The sequence below is a fragment of the Lontra canadensis genome, unplaced genomic scaffold (genome assembly GCF_010015895.1).
Source record: "Lontra canadensis isolate GAN:19392208 unplaced genomic scaffold, GSC_riverotter_1.0 scaffold16, whole genome shotgun sequence".
Classification (NCBI taxonomy): Eukaryota; Metazoa; Chordata; class Mammalia; order Carnivora; family Mustelidae; genus Lontra; species Lontra canadensis.
In genome coordinates this window covers 2,003,080-2,021,567 of record NW_022631010.1, presented here as the reverse complement: position 1 = coordinate 2,021,567, position 18,488 = coordinate 2,003,080, and the positions used below count along the sequence as shown (strand labels likewise).

The 18,488-nt window shown below is 58.7% G+C and overlaps 3 protein-coding genes across 4 annotated transcripts; 2 read left to right on the top strand and 1 right to left on the bottom strand.

Annotated features, from left to right (window-relative positions):
* Positions 1–824: 824 nt before the first annotated feature.
* Positions 825–17,191, bottom strand: NECAB3 (N-terminal EF-hand calcium binding protein 3). 2 transcript variants are annotated; one of them, XM_032858874.1, is made up of 13 exons: positions 17,007–17,191; positions 15,006–15,030; positions 13,452–13,560; positions 12,429–12,454; positions 12,121–12,218; positions 3,976–4,112; positions 3,587–3,711; positions 3,349–3,428; positions 3,191–3,244; positions 2,559–2,671; positions 2,322–2,399; positions 1,748–1,839; positions 825–1,658 (listed from the first exon to the last, which is right to left on the bottom strand). In XM_032858874.1, exons 1-13 carry the CDS (start codon positions 17,121–17,123, stop codon positions 1,630–1,632), a joined length of 1,083 nt encoding a protein of 360 aa, XP_032714765.1. In that variant the 5' UTR covers positions 17,124–17,191; the 3' UTR covers positions 825–1,629. The 2 variants fall into 2 exon arrangements, with proteins under 2 accessions (XP_032714765.1, XP_032714766.1); XM_032858875.1 differs by lacking the exon at positions 2,322–2,399.
* CUNH20orf144 (chromosome unknown C20orf144 homolog) lies at positions 5,672–7,124 on the top strand. The gene is made up of 2 exons (XM_032858876.1): positions 5,672–6,022; positions 6,613–7,124. Exons 1-2 carry the CDS (start codon positions 5,780–5,782, stop codon positions 7,042–7,044), a joined length of 675 nt encoding a protein of 224 aa, XP_032714767.1. The 5' UTR covers positions 5,672–5,779; the 3' UTR covers positions 7,045–7,124.
* Positions 8,789–10,972, top strand: ACTL10 (actin like 10). Its single transcript, XM_032859411.1, has 2 exons — positions 8,789–8,804; positions 9,674–10,972. Exons 1-2 carry the CDS (start codon positions 8,789–8,791, stop codon positions 10,873–10,875), a joined length of 1,218 nt encoding a protein of 405 aa, XP_032715302.1. The 3' UTR covers positions 10,876–10,972.
* Positions 17,192–18,488: the final 1,297 nt, after the last annotated feature.

Sequence of the window (18,488 nt, the reverse complement as noted above, 5' to 3'; positions counted from 1 at the left end):
GGCATTCAGGAACGTTGGTGAACTGTCACTTAGCCCACTGGCTGGTCACTCCTGGCTTAAAACCCATCATAGCCGCCTCAGGATGAAGCACCTTCAAGGCCCCGCTGCCGCCCCACCCTCGCCCCAGCCCACTGCTAGGTGCCCTTCAGTTCCACAAGGCAAGCTTTCCTCCCCTTCAGAAGCTGAGCGTGTGTTTTCCTGCCTTAAAAACTCCCAACCCTGACACCTTCCAGACCAGGACAGAGGCCATCCTGTGCCCTTGTGGTACCATGTGCCTCCCCGTTAGAGCCACGTAGGTCATTCCTCTCCATGTCCCCCAATTCCTTCCCTCCAGATGGCTCAAAGTAGGGCCCCCCCAGTGCCTGGATGCACAACATTGGCCATTCTGCACCTTGTTCTGTCACCCATTGGTGGTGACAAATGGTGACAAAGCCGGTCTGCAAGGGACTGGGGAAGGCAGGTTTCGTCAGGGGACGGGATCAGAGGCATCCAGCCACACTATCCAGAACCCTGAGAAGACTCTGTGCCCCCAACTCCAGGTCACAGCTTGTTGGCAAGGAGGATGAAGCTAGAATAGCCAGCCAACTTTCAGGGAGCTGAGAGCAGAGACCCGACGCAGTCCGATTCCTTTCCCAGGCAAGGCCCCAGAACCACGGTTTGTGGCCTTGAGTACAGGTAACAGGTCAGCTGTGAGGAAGTTCCCACCATCTGTAGGTGCAGGAGCCCAAAATGGGAAGAAAGAAAGGTTACCTGCCCTGAGTGACTGAGATACAAACCAACCCCAGAGCCTGGCCTTCTTGCTGATGGAGAGAGAGAACACAACGCCAGAGGTCACCACTTCCTTTATTGCCTCTGGGCTGGGGTCCTGGACTGGAATTCAGAGGTATCTTGGGGTGGTGGGGGAACAGGTGACACTGGGCCCAAATTATTGCTACTTGGCAAGGTCACCTTGGGACTTCCCATAGTGCCCTGAGTATGGGTGGGCATGAGCATGCAAATGATATGCAGATGACATGCAAACCAACCCAGGATCCTGCAGAGGGCTCTGGTTCAGCAGAGGATGCTGGAAGAGTTGGGAGCCTGCCAGCCCAGGAGGGTGATGGGGACACCCAGGTCCTTACCCCACAATGCAGACGGATCCAGCCCAGCCTCAGGGCTCGAGGTTTGGTGGGGGGATGGTGTCCCTGAGCATCAGCCCTGGTTCTGCTGCTGGTTGAGGAAGAGCAGAAGCCTGGCCCCAAGACAGCAGGAAGAAAGCAGGGTACCCACTAGGCAGCCAGACAGCCCAAGGCCCACCCTAAGAGGGAAGCGACCTGCTCTGTGTCACACAAGGCTGGGACAGGGGACCAGAATCCAAGCCTCCTGAGCCAGGCAGAGGCCAGAGTGCCTCAGAGGCCAAAGCTACAAACAATAAAATACACTGATTAAAGAAACAGAAAGCAAGCAGCCTAGTCCCTGATCCCTGGGCTGAGAGACTCTCCACCAGCTGGGTCTGGGGGTACGCCTCTGAGGGCCCATCCCCAGCTCTAAGAGTGGCCGCGTCCTTGGTCTCGGTGCTGAGTTGACCAGTCCAGAAGTTCCAGGATGAGGCAGGTGGGGCCCCAGGGCCTTGGCTTATGCAGGTCAGGCTCAGTTATTATTCATAATCCACCAGGAGGCTAGGGGTCAGAGGTTGAGGGTCAGAGGCCACCAGGGGCCCACTGCCATTCCACAGGGCTATAGAGAGGGTTAGGGGGCCATAGCATACCTGGGAAGAACACAGTGGTGAGAGTGTCCGGAGCCCGAAGGTGGTCAATGAGGATGCGCTGGAAGGCCTTACTACAGGCAGAATGCTGGTGCCTGGGGAGGGTCACGAAGGGACCTGAGGCTGGAGCTGGTCCCCCCAAAAAGCAGGACCACCTGGCTGAGAGCTCCCCACTCCCACCCGTCCTGCTGTCTGGGTTCAGATCCCAGTCCTGCCTCACACTGGCTCTGAGCCTCGGTTCCCTCAGTGAAGTGGGGACAGCAGTGCCTACTGTAGGGCACTGGGAGGGGTTATGCTATGTTATGTTAAGCAACACCTGGGGGCCTGGCCTAGAGCGTGGCGCATGTCCCTGAGCGCCTGCTGTCTGCCATGCCCCTGACAGCCTGTTCAGCTCTTCGTCTGCCATCTCATTTGGCTCATGGGAGGGGGGATCTCTTACCACTCCCATTCTGGACAGGACACTGCTTGGGCTCAGAGGAGATAAAGAACCCTCCCGAAGTCACACAGCCAGGGCATAATAGCAGATGATTTGAACCCAGGCTCATGCTCAATAAATTATGACTTTCAGACACCATACCTTCTCCAGGAGGCCTCATCCTGCCAGAACTCATATAGGGTGAAAGAGGCATTGTCCAGCATCTTCTGGGCAGACACACTGTGGGGCCAAAGAGATGGCCAGGCCAGGCCCAGACTACCACCACCACTGCCCACCCAGCCCCAGTGCCTAAATGAGAGCCATGGCCCAGGATGCCCGGTTCACCGCCATCCCCCCACCCCGGGCCTTGGCCAGCCCACTAGCCAGCTGGGGACTCACTGCAGGCAATGGCTCTGGGCCCCTGTGAAGTCCACATAGCAGCACAGGGCACGGTGGAAATCCTGCAAGGCTTCCTCTGCCACCTGCACCTGCCTCTGGGCCACGAGGATGTGCTGGCAAGAGAGGCTGCCTGGTTAGCCAGAGTAAGGCAGTGCACGGGCGAGAGATTGGATGTGGTCTTCAGGAGGACCCTTTATCCTTCCTGACTTGCACCAGCCCCGGCCTGCCGTGTAGTCTAACTCCTGCCCAACCCAGCTCCTGACATGCCTGACTCCATCCTCCTGTCCCCATGGCCAAGGTCACTGCCTCGATCCAGGACTGTCTCTCTCTCCTGCAATATGCCACCATTTCCCCCTCCAACCTCTATCCACACTGCCCAGACCCAGTTTTCAGGAATGCAGATGAGGGAAACTAATGCCCGGAGAGGGACCATGATTTCTACAGGGTCATACAGCAAGGGCCCAAAGCCAGCACCTGCCTCCCAGGCTTGGGGGATGAGGCTGGGCCAAACCTGGGGAAAGGGCGTCTGTATAACACAAAGGCCAAGTGGGCAGCAGGCCCACAACCCCCTCACTTAATGAGCACCTCCTCCTGGCACAGCACCCAGTTGCCTGTCTCTTTCCTGGACTCACCGATTCAGGCCCCTGGGTAGGCTCTTCTTCATGCAGAGGTTCTAGCCTGGGGGCCTGTGAGGGACACAGAGTGTGGGCAGGGCTCCCGGCGTGTGCCTGGCTCAGATGGATTCCAGGAAGATCCTCCCCCTTGGGGCACTGGCCATGTGATCGCTCACCTTACACTCGAGCTGGTCTATGAGCTCCTGGAGACGGTTGACTTGGAGCCGCCACTGCATCTCAGCTTCTGAGCTCTGCCCTGGGGCGGGGTAGGGGGTACCCATGGCGGGGAAGTCCGGCACGGGGCCCCACACGTGGGGAAACCTCTCAGGATGAACCAAGGGGTAGTGGAGGAATGGGCACTGCGTCCACTCTGGACCCTCCTCGGCCAGGCCTCCCACCCTGCTGCAGGCCCACCTGTGTCCGAGGAGGAGGAGCTGGGAGACCAGGTGGGTGACCGCCCAACACTCCGCAGGGCCCTGCGTCCTGCCCGCCGGCTGCCATGGGACCTGCTCTGCACCTCCACACTGTGTTCGTCTGACCTAGGGAAGTGGAAGGTCGACCCGCTGCTCCCAGACCCACAGGCGAAGGACTGGAGCCCCAGAACAGGGCTAAGCCTGGGTGGGGCAAAACAGGCTTCCTGGACATTGAGACTCAGCCTCAAAGCCAGCCACCCCTTCTCACCCCTTCTCGGCCTCCCTGCCCAAGCACGAGAATGTGGGCTCTGGGATCCTAGAGCTATGGAATGTGATGGAAGCCAAGGGCTCTGGAACGGGTCACAATGAATAGCAGGGCACCTCACATACCGTGGGCCCCGGGCCTGGGCCTCCAGGGTGTCTGACGCCCCTTCTAGCGAGCTCTGCAGGGCTTGCAGCTGGCTCACCGTCTCCCGCAGGAGGAAGCGGGTCACGAACTGGTCCATCTTGGAGGCCCGCTCATACTCCTGGGGGCAGAGGAGACATGTCAGCATTTCCTGGTTTCAAGCATATATTTCTAAACAGGGAGCCACTACCCTCCTCCCCTACCCCTCGCCCTTCAAAGCAACAGAGGCAGCATGAAGCGCAGAGAGCAAGCACCCTGAACGGGACAGTGCTGGGACCGGGAGCAGGGCCTGGACCCTCCTCGGCTGGGCCTGGCCTGCCTTCCTGGAAGGTGTCAGGCCAACTTACAGGGAGGCATCTGCCGTTTTCTGGGCTATAGGCCCCTTCCCCGTTGGAACCACCACCTTCAGCCAGTGTGGCCCCAGGCACAGCTAGGCGGGTCGGGGGTATGGCAGGTTCCAGGGCATCCAAAGGCCAGTTTTGACACATGAGGCAAAATGATGGTGTGATGTAGCCCCATACTCAGCAGCTGGCCCAACACTCGTAATCTATGCATGCATTCATTCACTCATCCACGCAACAAACATTTACCTTTCCTAGGAGCTGCAGATACAAGATAGCCAGCCAGGTCACTGTCCTTACACACACACCAGCACTGATCCCTACATCACTAGCCTCTACTCAGCCCCTCCCAACGTGGGCAGAAAGATAAGGCCAGGGGCGCCTGGGTGGCTCAGTGGGTTAAGCCTCTGCCTTCGGCTCAGGTCATGATCTCAGGGTCCTGGGATCGAGCCCCGCATCGGGCTCTCTGCTCAGCGGGGAGCCTGCTTCCTCCCTCTCTCTCTGCCTGCTTCTGATCTCTGTCTGTCAAAATAATAAAACTTAAAAAAAAAAAAAAAAGAAAGAAAGATAAGGCCAACATGTGCCAGGCCCTATGCTGCTCATGTGGGATGCTCAGAGACTCTCCAACTACCTTCTCCTCCTTGTGCCTCAGTTTCCCCACCTAAAAAACAGGGATGATAACAGCCATCGCACTGAGCTGCTGAAAAACTTCAGTGAGTTAATTCCTACAAAGGACACAGACCAGGATGGGAGTCCGGAGGAGCCATGGCCTGGTCAGGCAGGGGCATGCCCACCCTCCAGGAGGGGCTCCAGGGGCACCATCCATGGGGGGCTGCTTCTATCTAGGACCTGCTTTAGCTCAGCCATCAGATGAGCCCTGCTGGGTCAGGCTTATGAGCTGGGAGGCAGCAACAGAATGGGGGCTGAGGCCTCTCACTCTTAGGCCAATGGCTTCTATCCTGTCTCTCCAAGCCTGGTCTGTAGACTTCAGCCATGCTCTGAGCTCCCTGAAATCCTTCCAATAAATTCCCTTTTAAGCACTTAAGATGATTGATCAGTCTCTGTTACTTGCAGCCATAAAACCCGGCTACCATAACAGTACCCACTCTCTCCAGGCCCCGTTCCAAGCAGAATTTCATTTAATCCTCGTAGTAACTTAACAGGAACCATCACTGACCCCATTTTGCAGATGAGAAGACTAAGGCCTAGCACAGTTGATTACCTTGGCCGAGGGCAGACAACTGATAGTGGGAGAGTCAGAATGCAAACCAGGCCACGAAAATTCCTCTCTACTCAACACCAAGCACCTCACAAGCATTGCCTCATTTGTGATTATTAGCCCAGTTTTACAGCCGAGAAACCAAAGCCACAAATCACAGAGTGAACAGAGCCAAGATGTGGGTTCCGGGAGGAGGAGCTTAGAGTCCAGAGCTGGTGAGGTTGACCCATGAGGTCACAATGTGGTCTCCACGGGACAGAGCAGGGGCGGGGTCCCCCTCCCAGCCAGAAGGCAGGGCAGAAGCAGCATGGGCTGTGGCCCCCAGTGGTGACCAGCCCTGCCATGGGAAACAACAGTTCTCACAAGAGGACCAAAGTGCCCAAGCAGGCCCGTAAGGAGAGGCCGCCCGACATGGACAAGGCTGGGCGGAAACAGCAGCTCTTCAGCCACCTCAAGCGGAATAAGCCAAGTGTGAGTGCCAGGGTGCCGGGGGTAGGTGGGAGCCAGGGGTACTTGAACTGGTGGGAATGCTGGGAGTCTAGGCTTTGTGCGTGTTAAGTCCAAGGGCTTGGATAACCCCTCCCGAGGATAGACATGGGTGTGCTTGGGTCCTAAAAGCCCAGAAGGGAGGGCAAAGGATTCAAGAAACCAGGAGACTTGGGAGTCCAGGAGGGTGGTCAGGAAGGGATTCTCCCAACCCCAACAGATGAGCGGAGGGCTCGGCATGGGGCATCAGCCCTGGTTGGTACCGCAGAGGCTATGGGCACAGGGTGTCTCTTATGCCCTCTTTCCAGCTCCCAGCCTCAAAACGTGCTATTTTTCTGAGGTGGGTTAGAGTAAACGTCTATGGTGCAAGGTCTCGGGAGGTCAGCCTCGGGTGGGTAAGGGTTTCCAGAGGGAAGGTGGAGGTCCTGGGCGATGGGACAAGGGTGAGACCGGCGACGGGAGTCCTGGAAACGTAAAGGGAACAGAGTCCTGGGAGACAGGACCTGGTGGGTGAGGATCCTGAGCAAGCCGACGCGGTGCGCGCTTCCCCCTCCCGCTCCCACCCCACCCCCCAGGCCAAGATCGTGCTGCTTTTCCCCTTGGACAAGCGGCAGCAGCTAGCCGAAGTGGCGGCGGGCCCTGGCGCGCGGCCTCGGCGGCCAGGCGAAGATGCGACGGGCGCCCCGGTGGGCTCCCCCGCGGCGGCGGCGGCGCCCATGCTGCGAGGAGCGGGCGACGGCGTTGATCGGCGCGAGGGCGCACGGGCGAGAGAGATGAAGAAGATCTTGGTCCTGCTGCTGCTGCTGGACGCGCGGCTGCAGGAGGAGGGGCGCTGCGCGGCGGGCGCGCCCGGGGGCGGGGCCGGAGCAGGGGGCGGAGCCAAGGCGGCACAGGGCTGGCAGCGGCTGTATGCGCGTCTACTGACTGAGAGCGAGGTGGACCGCGAGGCCAAGCCCGCCGAGGAGCAGCCGCGCAAGCGGCGCCGCTGCCCTCGCCCGCGACCCTGAGTGCCCGGCCCGGCCCCCGGCCCCTGGCCCAATAAAGAGCACATAGCAACCCTGACGCCAGCTAGCTCTGTCCGAAGTGGCGCGACACGGTGCTGGGAAACTGAGGCTCAGAGTGAGACGGGGATGAAACAGAAATACTGGTGGCTGAGCAAAGGCCACGGCCTGGAGCCAAACTGTGCCTTCTCCTTGTGACCCAAGCGTCAGAACCCACCGGGAGCTGGGGAGGGGCACGCAACCACAGTGGAGGGAAGCTATTTCCCTCCTCCCCCAACTCCAGGCCCTGGTCAGACCCTTCCAGGTCTGAGGCCCAAGGGAGGTGAGTGTGGGCAAACCCCGGCTTGGCCAAGCTAGGAGGAAGGACCTTGCTTCCCACAGAGACCTAACATCTCCATCCCCAACCTTCACAAGTCCTTCTTAAGCACGGGGAGGGGTCCAGGCGAACAGCCACCACCCTGGAGAGAACTGTGAAGGCCCCACGATCAGCAGGGCTGGGTCCTTGGACTCACAGTCTGCCTGTGAGAGCACTCAGGAGGAGAGGCTGGGGTCTGTGGGCCTCTAATCCTTCAATCCCGCCCCACTTCGCTTGGTAGTAACCCTCAAATCACCTCAGTCACTTGTCTCCCAGCCTATCCTGTACCATCCCTTTGCCCACACAGCAGCCAGAGACTTATTCCAAACCACTTAGCTAGCTGTAGCACAGTTCACACTCCTCATAAACTCCCACTGATTCTCCATGGCCCACGGGGAAATGTCCAAACTCACTGATGTCACATGCAGGCCCAGCCCACCCAGCCTCAGTCTCTCCTGCTAGAGCTTCTCAGTGACTCCTAACCTCACCACTGCTCTGGCCATCCATGTTGCCACTGTGGTCTCCAATGCAAGGTTACCTCCCTATTCACTCAGGAGAGGCCTGGCATACTTTCTGAGAAACACCCAGCTGTTTGTTCTCATTCTCCTGGGTCCGAAACCCAGCTCCAGACCTGAGTGCTGCCCCAGCTCTATCGAACCTGTAGCCAGTCTTGCACTCAGGACCACCTCAGAAGGTCCCAAAGGGGGCAGAGGCAGCAGGGGTGAAGGTCCCAGCTTATTGCAGACATAGGCCCAGCTTTTGCTCAAGATGCACTTTCATTAGTGTCAACACAATCAACATCCCTTTCTTATCCCCTCCATCAGGCTGGAGGTTGCATACCCATAGCGACCCATAGCATCTCTCCAAAGCCTTGTTAAAACAGACCCTTTCCTACCACCCATGTGGTTACAATCATGGTAACCATGTACCTCAATGTGGCCACACACCCTGGGCCATATATGATTGGCTCAGGCTGGTCCTATCAGCCTCTTCCCTGGCACTGTAACTCAGGAACTGTGAGAGATGTTCGTACATCACCATGCATGGGCTTAAGCCAGTCTTAAGAATAAAAAACAATGCAGAGACGGTACACATCCTGCAATCAGGCCCTACTTCGTCTGTTCCTGAAACCTGATTTCATCTTTGCAGTACCCATAAGACATACAGGATCCCTATTTTAGCTTAAGTTCTCCTGAGTAGGTCTTCTACTTGCCACCAAAAGGGCCCTAAAGAGAACAGACTCTGCAGAGATAAGATGTGCCCTTTTCCTGTGGGAGAATTAGAACTACCATTTGGTGGAATAAATTGAGCCCAGAGGGAGATGAGGACTTGCTCAGGGGCACACAATGAGTCATCAGAACTGAATCACAAACTCGGGTCCACAAGAGTCCACACATGGAAGCCTCTGAAGGTAAGGTCCCCATGTGGGCTGCCTGGACCCCCCCAGAGCTGAGCACATTGAGATCCTCAGAGTGACTGTACATCTGTGATTAAGAGCTTTCTCATCAGATTGGTTGTGCTGGGCAGCTGAGGCCAGATCCCCCAATCTTAAAATCACTGCTCTTCGCCTTGTCCCAGGAGAGTGGATGTGTCCAGGCAGTTGTCATGGGTGGAGGGAAGCACATCAGGTGCTGAGGACTGAGGTCACAATGAGTCCAAGTTCTTTTCCCTCCTCCTCTGACCATCCCTTCCCACCTCCACAACCAGGAAAGACTTAAGTCAAGGCCGAGAGAGAGGCGCCAGGAGACCACCTGGGGCTCAAGGACTGGGCTGGTCTCCTGGGTCCCCAAGGCAGGATTATATGTCCGGGGAACATTGACACAAGGCCCCTTCACTGTTCGAGTTCTGTGGCTCCCCGTGGCTTCTTCTTATTTAGGATTCGATGTTTCCCTCTCATCACCCACCTCTGCCAGGGCTGAGTGAGCTGTCCGCGTAGCAGAGGTGAGTCCTCAGAGAGGTGGGTCTGGTGCAAGCTGGAGCCTGGAGCCACAGGAGGGCAAAGGTGGTCCGAAGGGGGCCGAAGCCCGGCGAGAGCCGAGACTGACCCTCGAACCAGAGGGGGGGCCTCGGGCCTGTGGGTGGAGCCAAGAGCTGAAAAAGGACGTCCAGTCTAGCGGAAGAGTGGAAGCTCAGGACCAGAGGCTGCAGCCGGGAACTGAGAGCGCTGATTCTGCAGCCAAAACGGTGGGGACCTAGGCCTGCGGCCGGAGCGAGGAGCTGAAAGACCTGCGTCCAGTGAGGCCGGCAGAGGCGGAGCCTCAGGCAGGGGGCAGGACTGAGCCTCCAGGGGCGGGGCCTCTGGCCAAGGGTGGGGCCGAGCCCGGAAAGCCAGGGTGGCGTCGGTGGCATCGGCGTCCGGAAGCAGGCGGGTCCGCCGGCCGCCCTCGCTGGGCCGCGTGGCGGTGGTGATAGACCCGGGCTCGGGCTTCATCAAGGCGGGCTTCGCGGGTGAGCACCAGCCGCGCCTGGTGCTGAAGAGCTCCAGCTGGGACCGGCCCTTGCTGCCCGCTGTGCTGGGCTGCGAGCGGATGGGTGGTGTGACGCGGGCGCACCCCATCAAGCACGGCTTGGTAGTGGACTGGGAGGCGCTGGAGGGGCTGTGGGAGCGCCTGCTGGTGGGCGGCCTGCGGGTGTGCCCAGAGCAGTGGCCCGTGCTAGTGAGTGATTCGCCGTCAGCGCCGCCCGTGGGCCGCGAGAGGATAGCTGAGCTGCTATTCGAGGCCTTGGCAGTGCCCGCGTGCCACATGGCCAGCACAGCATTGCTGGCGCTCTGCTCCACCGGCGCTTTCAGCGGGCTGGCGGTGGAGGCAGGCGCGGGCGTGTGCCACGCCACACCCATCTATGCTGGACACTCTTGGCACAAGGCCACGTTCCGGCTGGACGTGGCAGGCAGCACCCTGTCACGCTACTTGCGGGACCTGCTGGAGGCAGCATGCCCCCACCTACAGCTGCGGTCCCTGCCCCGAAAGGCCATCACACAGCTCAAGAAACGCTGCTGTTATGTGTCGCTGGACTTTGAGGGTGACCTTCATAACCAAGACCGCCAGCATCCGGTCAGTGTCTGCTTAGGCAACGGCTCCTGTGTCTGTCTCAGCAGCGAGCGCTTCCGCTGCCCAGAACCCATTTTCCAGCCAAGTCTACTAGGCCAGGCCAAGCCAGGACTGCCCGCACTGGTCTTCCGGGCGCTGCAGAAGGTTCCCAGAACACTACAGAAGCGGCTGGCTGATACCGTGGTGCTGGCCGGTGGCTCCACACTTTTCCCTGGCTTCACTGAGCGCCTGGAAATGGAACTGGAGGCGCAGTGCCGGAGGCACGGCTATGGGGCCCTGAGGCCTTGCTTGGTGGCCAAGCCTGGGCGTGGCACAGCAGTATGGACCGGTGGCTCCATGGTAGCCTCCTTGCACTCCTTCCAATGTCGCTGGATAACCCGGGCCATGTACCAGGAGTGTGGCTCCAGGCTGGTGCACGAAGTGTTCAACTGAGTCACTGGTGGGGAGGTGCCACACGAGGGGCAGCAGGGGCAGAGGCTTGGCGGGCTGAGCTATCAGAGGCATTGAGTTCCAGATTAAAGTCTCAAGTGATCGGGGCTGGCAGAGTCATCATGTGCTGACGGGTCGCCCCTAATCCCTACTGAGCCAGTAGGAGGTGGTCCGGACCCCTAGGACCCTCACTTCAACCTGCAGTTTCAATCTACCCTAACCAGTGCCAGTTCAGAGAATACCCGTCCAGGTGCCTACTCCCGGGGCCCAGTTTCCAGGGCAACAGGAAGGCAACACTCCCTCCTGTGTCCAGGCCACAGATACGGAAATTATTACAAGTCAACCCCTCACCCTGTACCATTTGGATTCCCACCCTATGCCAAGCCTCAAGGGGTGACCCTTTGAAAACTGACAAAATCCCATGTGGAAGCAACCAGAAAAGGAAGCCCTGTCTTCAGCTGATCATTGACTCACTGAGGGCCTCAGTTTCCACTTCTGTAAAAAGTGGAGTCAGGCACAATCCTGGATCTTATCCATCTTCCCTCCTTGCCTTGTAATTAAGAGCCACAGGACAAAGGGGATGGAGACATTTCTTAAAGGAAACACACAAAGGGAGGGGTGGCTTGTGTTTTCAAAGTCACTTCCCAAGAGCCTAGAGCCCCGGCTGTGAGCACTGTTAGTGCTTATACACACATGTGGCCACACATACAAAGATACACATGCACACCTGGGTGCACACATGCCAGCCTTACCCGTAGTCCTTGGGCCAGGCCCTGCCCCCTCCCCAGGTTCCACACACCAGCATGGCCTGTGACCGTATGTGCACATGCCCCACTTCCCACCCCATCCCTGCTGGGTGCTGGGCTCAATACCCCACAGCGGTGGGTCTCGCCTGTGACCGAAACAGCAGCAGCAGCTCTGGGTATTAAGCGGCTACTGTGTGTCAGGCACAGTTCTGGGCGCTGGCAACAGAGTAGACAATGAGAAAGACAAAAATCCCTGCCTTCCCTCTCATTTCATTGTCCCACCAAATGCATGGAGGTAAGCTCTCTTATAATCCCCAATCTATAGATGAGAAAACTCGGGCCCAGAGAGATACAGATACACAGCTAGAGAGAGAGAGAGAGGCACGATTTGAACCCAAGCCTCCAGCTTCACAACCCGGAGCCGTGACCGTGGTGGCTGGCCCAGCACAGCAGACATGCCTGCCCTCATTCCCAGCCTTCCAGCGTCAAGCCCTCCACTCACCAGCTTTGTGCTGTCCATGGCAGTGAGCACCGCACAGTTCAGCGACTCCAGGGCAGCCAGCACGGGCCGGTAGACCCCCAGGTGTTCTGAGAAATAGTCTGTGGGCAGAGGAGGTGCTCAAGGGTTCCCGGACCACACCCCCACCTGCTCCGTGACCTCATTTACCCAGCCTGGAATTCCTCCGCAGCCAACCAGGCCTCGTATCCTGAGCCAAGCCCATCCTGTTCCATTAGGAGAGGAGGCGGCCTCTCCTCATGCCCACCTGCCCAGGGGTCCCAGGAGACTGGAGCTCCCGTGGGCCTACTCACCACACAGTCTCTCTGTTTCCAAATTGCTGTGGGAAAAAGAGAAGGCACACTTCAGTCCCACAGACGTAAGCCTGTGACCTGGGACTTGGAAGCCAGCGTTCCTCCCACTGCCCGCCCAGCTCAGCCTGATGGGGAGGGGACTTCTGCCTCTACCCCAGGTAAAGCTGCTCAGTGCACCGAGAGGGACAACAGGAGTACTACTGAGGACAAAAACTCAACCCACTCTTGGCTTCCAAGGGGCTTTCAGGCCCAGGGAAAGAAATGTGGACACAGGCCAGAGAGGAAGGGTCAGAGCCGGGAAGGGGAAGCCAGGTCTGAGGAAGTCCGGAGAAAACAACGGGGTATTACTTGGTAGGTCAGGGAGGGCTTCCAGGAGGAAGCTACTTTAGTTAGGCCTTGAAGGACAAGCAATTTGACTGAAGCTTCTGGTGATGGGGAGGTAGTGGCAATGCAGACCCGGTTCAGGCCCAGCTCAGGCTTCAGGCTAGGGAAGGGCATGGCAGCCTTGAAGCCTGATCCAGAGTCTGGAATTTATTCTAAGGAGATGTGGGGGGAGAGGGAGGGACAGCTGTGTATCCAGGTGCTCGCCTATAAGGCAGCACGGGAAGGATAGCGTGCCACTGCTGCTAAGGCCTGCGGATGTGGGAACATGGGGAGGTAAGTGCGGGCTCGTGCCCTTGCATCCATGGGTGGAAGCTGGCAGGGCCCAGCTAGCCTCAGGCACCCTCTGATCCCTGTAGGAAGAGGGAATGGGGTAGCGGGGGACACCTGTGGGCTGAACCACGGGTGGTGACTCAGACCTGGCTATTTTGGGGTCCCAGCTGGAAAGAGTGTGATGGACAAGACTGGAGCCAGGGAGGGGGGGGTGAGTGGGCGGGTAAAGTTGGCATCCGGCCCTGGCACCTCTCTCCCTACACAACCCCCCATCCTCCATAAGGAATGAAGGCAGCAGGGGACACAGTGGGGCTGGGATAACCTAGCCTCACATCTACCCACGGCTCACCCACCCCCGCTCGTACATACTTGGTGGAGTGCCTGTCGATGCCGTTGAACAGCTCCCGCAGCTCCCCAGGGCTGAGAACCCCATCAGCAAAGTAATTCTGGAATTCCTCAAATGAGAGCTTACCATCATCTGGGGGGGGGGGGGTGGCAGGGAGCAGAGCTGGTATCCCTGACCCCTGCCACCAGATTCAGACCCCCGCCCAAGGACTACTCAGCCAGATGGAATGGAATTCTGAGCTTGGCCAGGGGACCCGGCTGTTGGAGACAAAAAGGTCCTCGGAGGTGCCCACTCAAGGCAACAGGGCCCACGCTGCAGGCACCCAAGGGACAGGGCAGCACACATGTGGCATTACAAAGGGACTCAATACGTGTTTGCCAAACGGAGAACCAAATGAACAGCCAGATCATGGGGGCAGGACCTGGACATCACTGGGAGTAGTTGGGGGCTGAGTCTGCTCTGGACCCACGCCCTTCACAGAGAAGCCACTGGAAGGCAGATGAGATCTTCCCGAGAGCGAGAGCCCCTGCCGGTGGCAGCCACAGCTTAGAAGGGAAGGACCCCTCTCTGCAGGGGCCACGTCACAGTCTAAGTGCACCAGGGGGATAGCCAGAGACCCTGGGGATCTGGCCTGTAAGGTCTGTAAGCAGATGGGGCTGGGGGAGCAGAGTGGGGGGACGGTCTGAGCCTCCCCAGACGGAATGCTGTGAGCCAAATGACACCAAGCGTCCTGATCAGTAGGTTGGGACACGATCCTCTCTCTAGGAGGCATAAACACAAAAGGGTCTGAAGCCCCCAGACGGAAGTGAGGCCGAGGCTGACTGGCTTCCTTGGCTCAGACGCTCAGCTGGCCAGTCAGGGCACAGTGGGCTGCTCCAAGTCACCTGTGGGCAGCGACTTGCTTGCGGGTTCCCTTGAGGGCTCCTGCTTTAGCTTTCAAGGTTTTCCCAGACACGGGTCTGAGACAACCCGAGACCCAGGGCAGGGGAAGCTGATTCCTTGGACCCAGCACCATCCTGTGCCAGCCCTCCCTGGGTCCAGGTGATTGGTCACACAGAAAGTTCCTGAGCCCTCTAAAGATTTAGGGCCTCCTCTCCATCACCCCACCTTTCCAAGCCCCTTACACAGGGAGCCTGGGATGAAGCATCACACAGACCCGGGTTCAGGGCCCACCACTTAAAAGGCTGTGTGACTTTAGGCAACCCGCTTCACCTCTCTGGGCTTCTGCTCCTTCATCTGTGAAGTGGGGTGAACAACTTCCAGCTAGCTGGCAATTGTGAGGACAACATGAAGTCACACGGAAGAGTTACCCATAACTGTGCCAGGGCGGTGTGTGAGAGTACGCCCCCTACCTCCAGCCTCTGACGAAACCGCATTCCCTCCACTCTCCACACTGCCAAGCTCAACTCCAAACAACCGTCCCTCTGGGAAGGATGCCTTGAGTGGTTTTCCTAATTTGGGTCTCCCCAAGATTGTTCTCCATTCTAGACTGTTGCCCCAAGCCCCACATTTCCCTAAGCCCCCCTGATGTCTCCCACACCTCCCCACACTGTGGACCCAGGGGAAGCCACACTCACCATTCTTATCTGCTCTGCGGAAAACCTAGAGGACAAAGGGGCAGAGAAGGGAACTATAAACGCTGTCTGGGAGGCGAGAGGCCCCCGCCCAACTCATCAGAGCCCCAGGGGCCAGGCTGCCCCCACCTCGCCTTTCCTCCTGCCCAGATGAGCCCTGCAGGAGGTTTTCCAACAAGGGGGGCACAGGAAGATCACACAGCAGGGCCCACCACTTGCTCACTTCTCCTTCGGGGGCTGGCCTCATGGCGGGTGCTCCAGGCGAGTTTCCGGCACCCCCACCTCCCACACCTAGAGTCTATGCTGGATTCTGTCTGATGCACCAGCCCTTGGCACGGTCCCAGCTTGAGGAAGGAGGGGAGATGGGCCAAGTTCCTGGGCCCTTGTCCCTGATCTGAACCTCCCTCCACAACTCTGCAGCATGGCCATGGTCCATCCCAGACTCTGCCTACTCAAGGCTGTTTCCCTGGGTGCCTGTTTAAGACCCTGATATGTGACCAGTGGCTAGTCCTTTCTTTGTGGGTGCCTGGGGCTAACCCTTCCAGGGCTGAGGCTTCCTATGAGTCTGACTCAGTGTGAAGGCCTTGGGTAGGCATGCGTATATGTGCAGGCGTGCGTGTGTGCGTACGCACGTGTGCAGGGGGGAGTGAGTGGCAGAAAGCAAGGGTAGACAGATTGTATTTACAGAGAAGCAGAGATGAAGGGCAACAGAAGCAAACAGGAGCAGAGTCAAGACATGTTCAGGGACCAGAGACTCCCAAGTCACCCAAAACAGCCCAGCAAATAGACTGGCACACCTGGCAAGGAGCGGCAGGGCAAAGTCTGGACGGAGAACCCCTGTCAAGTCCAGGTCCTGAACGCCAGTCCTCTCCAGCTGTTTTCTCTGGGTCAGTGAAGGACGGGCAGGACTCTAACCCACCGGCCAGAAACCTGACTCACACAAAGCCTGCCACTGGCTCAGGGTCACACAGCAGCCCAGGGTGGCCTGACTGGGGCAGATGGAGATGGTGGGGCGGAATGCGACACTGAGGACATCTGGGGCCACACCCTAGCATGCCTCTGCCTCCATGTGTGATCGTGGACATATTCCTAACTCCTCAGGCCTTAGTTTTTCCATCTGGGAAGCGGGACAGACAGGTCCCTTCCACCCAGGAAGACTGTGGTCATGGTGCTGAGTCACTAGGGACAGCAAGGAAGGGACACGAGTACAGTCTTCCCCACAGGCAGAGACCTCTTAAAGTCAGGGCATGAGTGCACCCAGATGGGGCTGAGCACTAGCGTGAAAGGGGGATATGGGGCTCAGAGCAGGGACCCAGGCTGGCGGGGCTCCTCCATGTTGGTGCCCCCAGGGGGCTGCAGACCCACCTGCCACCCACTGGAGGGATGTAAAGCCGCTGTGGGAAATCCTGACCCACCGTGGGACCCCACAGCCCCCGGGGTCAGATCTGAGGGACTCGGGATCAGCACTAGGTCAGAAGTCAGGACGCTGTTTATTCTTCCAGGCTCCCCTTCCTGGGTCAGCCCAGCCCAGGGTTGCCACAGAGGGGACTGCTCCTCTGATCAAGTGTTGACCGTCCCCACTGCATCAGACACACGGATGGGGTGGACTTGGGTGTGGTGGGGGGACAGCAAGGGCTGTGACACTGAACCAGGAGACAAGGAGAGATGAGGAAAGAAACAGAGAACGGACACAATGGAAACAATGAGGGAGAACGGAGACAGCGGGGTCAGAGAGAGACAGCGAGAAGCAGTGACAGAAGCAGGGGCCCAAACAGCAGGGAAGGAGAGAAACGCACACAGAGACGCAGAGCCGGGGGCTGCGGGGGGGGGGGGGGGGGGGGGGGGGGGGGGGGGGGGGGGGGGGGGGGGGGGGAGGGGGGGGGGGGGGGCGGGGGGGGGCGCGGCCGGGGACGACAGAGAGAGCCAGTGAGACACGGGGGGAGAGGGGACAGAGCTGGAGAGACGATGACAAGCCCAGGGCCAGAAGGCCCGCGCCCCACTCACGTCCTGGAAGAGCGCGTGTCCGGTGGGCCCGGCGGAGGCAGGGGGCGCGGGGGGCCGCCGGGACTCGGGCGCGGGCGGCCGGATCAGGCACACGGTGAGCAGCCCCGCGCACGCCATGGCGCCGCCACCCACTCGCTCCGGCTCGGGCTCGGCTGCGGCTCCGGCTTCTGGACGCCGCCGCCGCCGCCGCCTTGGACTTAGGGGGCCGCCCGCCCATTGGCGCCGGCGCGGACGCCGAGGGCCCCGCCCCCCGCAGCTCCACCCCCCCTCCCCCGCTTTCCCTACTGGAAAAGCCAACTCCAGTCTTCCGGAGGGCAAGAGCAGCACGCACGTAGTAGTGTAACTCCCAAACTCCCAACACCGCTCCCCTCGGCGGTTGTTACCAGAGCCTCCAGGAGGGTGGGCACCTGCGGAGTCTGGAACCACCCAAGGGGTTATTCCCAGCTTGGACTGGTCATCGGTGCGCCTGGCGGCTTGGGAGTACTACACAGCTGGGAACAGAAGGGCGGGGGTCACACCACGTGCCCACTAAGGGTAGGTCCCAGCCACTGTAGGGTCAGCAGAGCAAACTGCGGTACAACGGAGTGACACCCTGCGGGTGAGACCTGAAAGGGACTTCACTTCTGGGCGTCTCTATCGTTTTCTGCACAATGGGGGTAAATCATAGAGGCCATAAGGGATTATTGTGGGGACTCACCTACTGACTGTAAAGGGCTTAAAATAGGAACTGGCTCAGAGAAAGCTCACCTAGGGGCTAAATAGGTCAGTGTGGACTGGCTCCCAAACCCCCTCCCCTCCACTTTCAAACTCAGTTCAGCCATCTTTCCCCTCCCCTCTGCCATTCTGGCCCTTCTTCAATTCATCTTCCACACAGCCCCCAAAGGGAACTTTCAAAATAAAAAAACAGGATATGTTACTGCTATCTCAGACTCACCAGTGAGTCTGAACTTCTCTCCACTCTGGCCCTCACCCCAGGACTCCTAACAGGCTTCTCTCAGGTCCTCTGTCCCCTGCTCCCTCCTGCCCCAGGGCCTTTGCCCACACCGCCCTGTCTGCTATGTGTTCATATTTTTCTCCTCCATTAACTCTATCCCACAGCTCTCAGCTCAAGCACCACCCCTTACAGGAAGCCCTCTGATTTTCTCATTTGTCTAATAAGTCTCCTCCGGCCGAGTCTGAGAGCCCCAGGAGAGAACATGTGTACTCAGAACCTAAAAGAACCTGACACAGAATCATGCTGTTGTAATTGTTTGTTGCAGGTTTACAAATGCCCAGAAACGTCTGGAAGGAACACAGCATTCAGAGTGGCCTCTCTGGCCACTTTGGGAGAGGAGAGGAGTTCACTTACTACTTCACTGAATCAGTTTTTAAGTTAGGACAAAAATAGTGAGGAAGCCTACCTTTCTTGTGGCTAGGAGGCTCAAATTAATAACACCAAGCAGGGGCTGGGAGAGGGGAAGTAGACAAGGGGCGTTTCCCCAG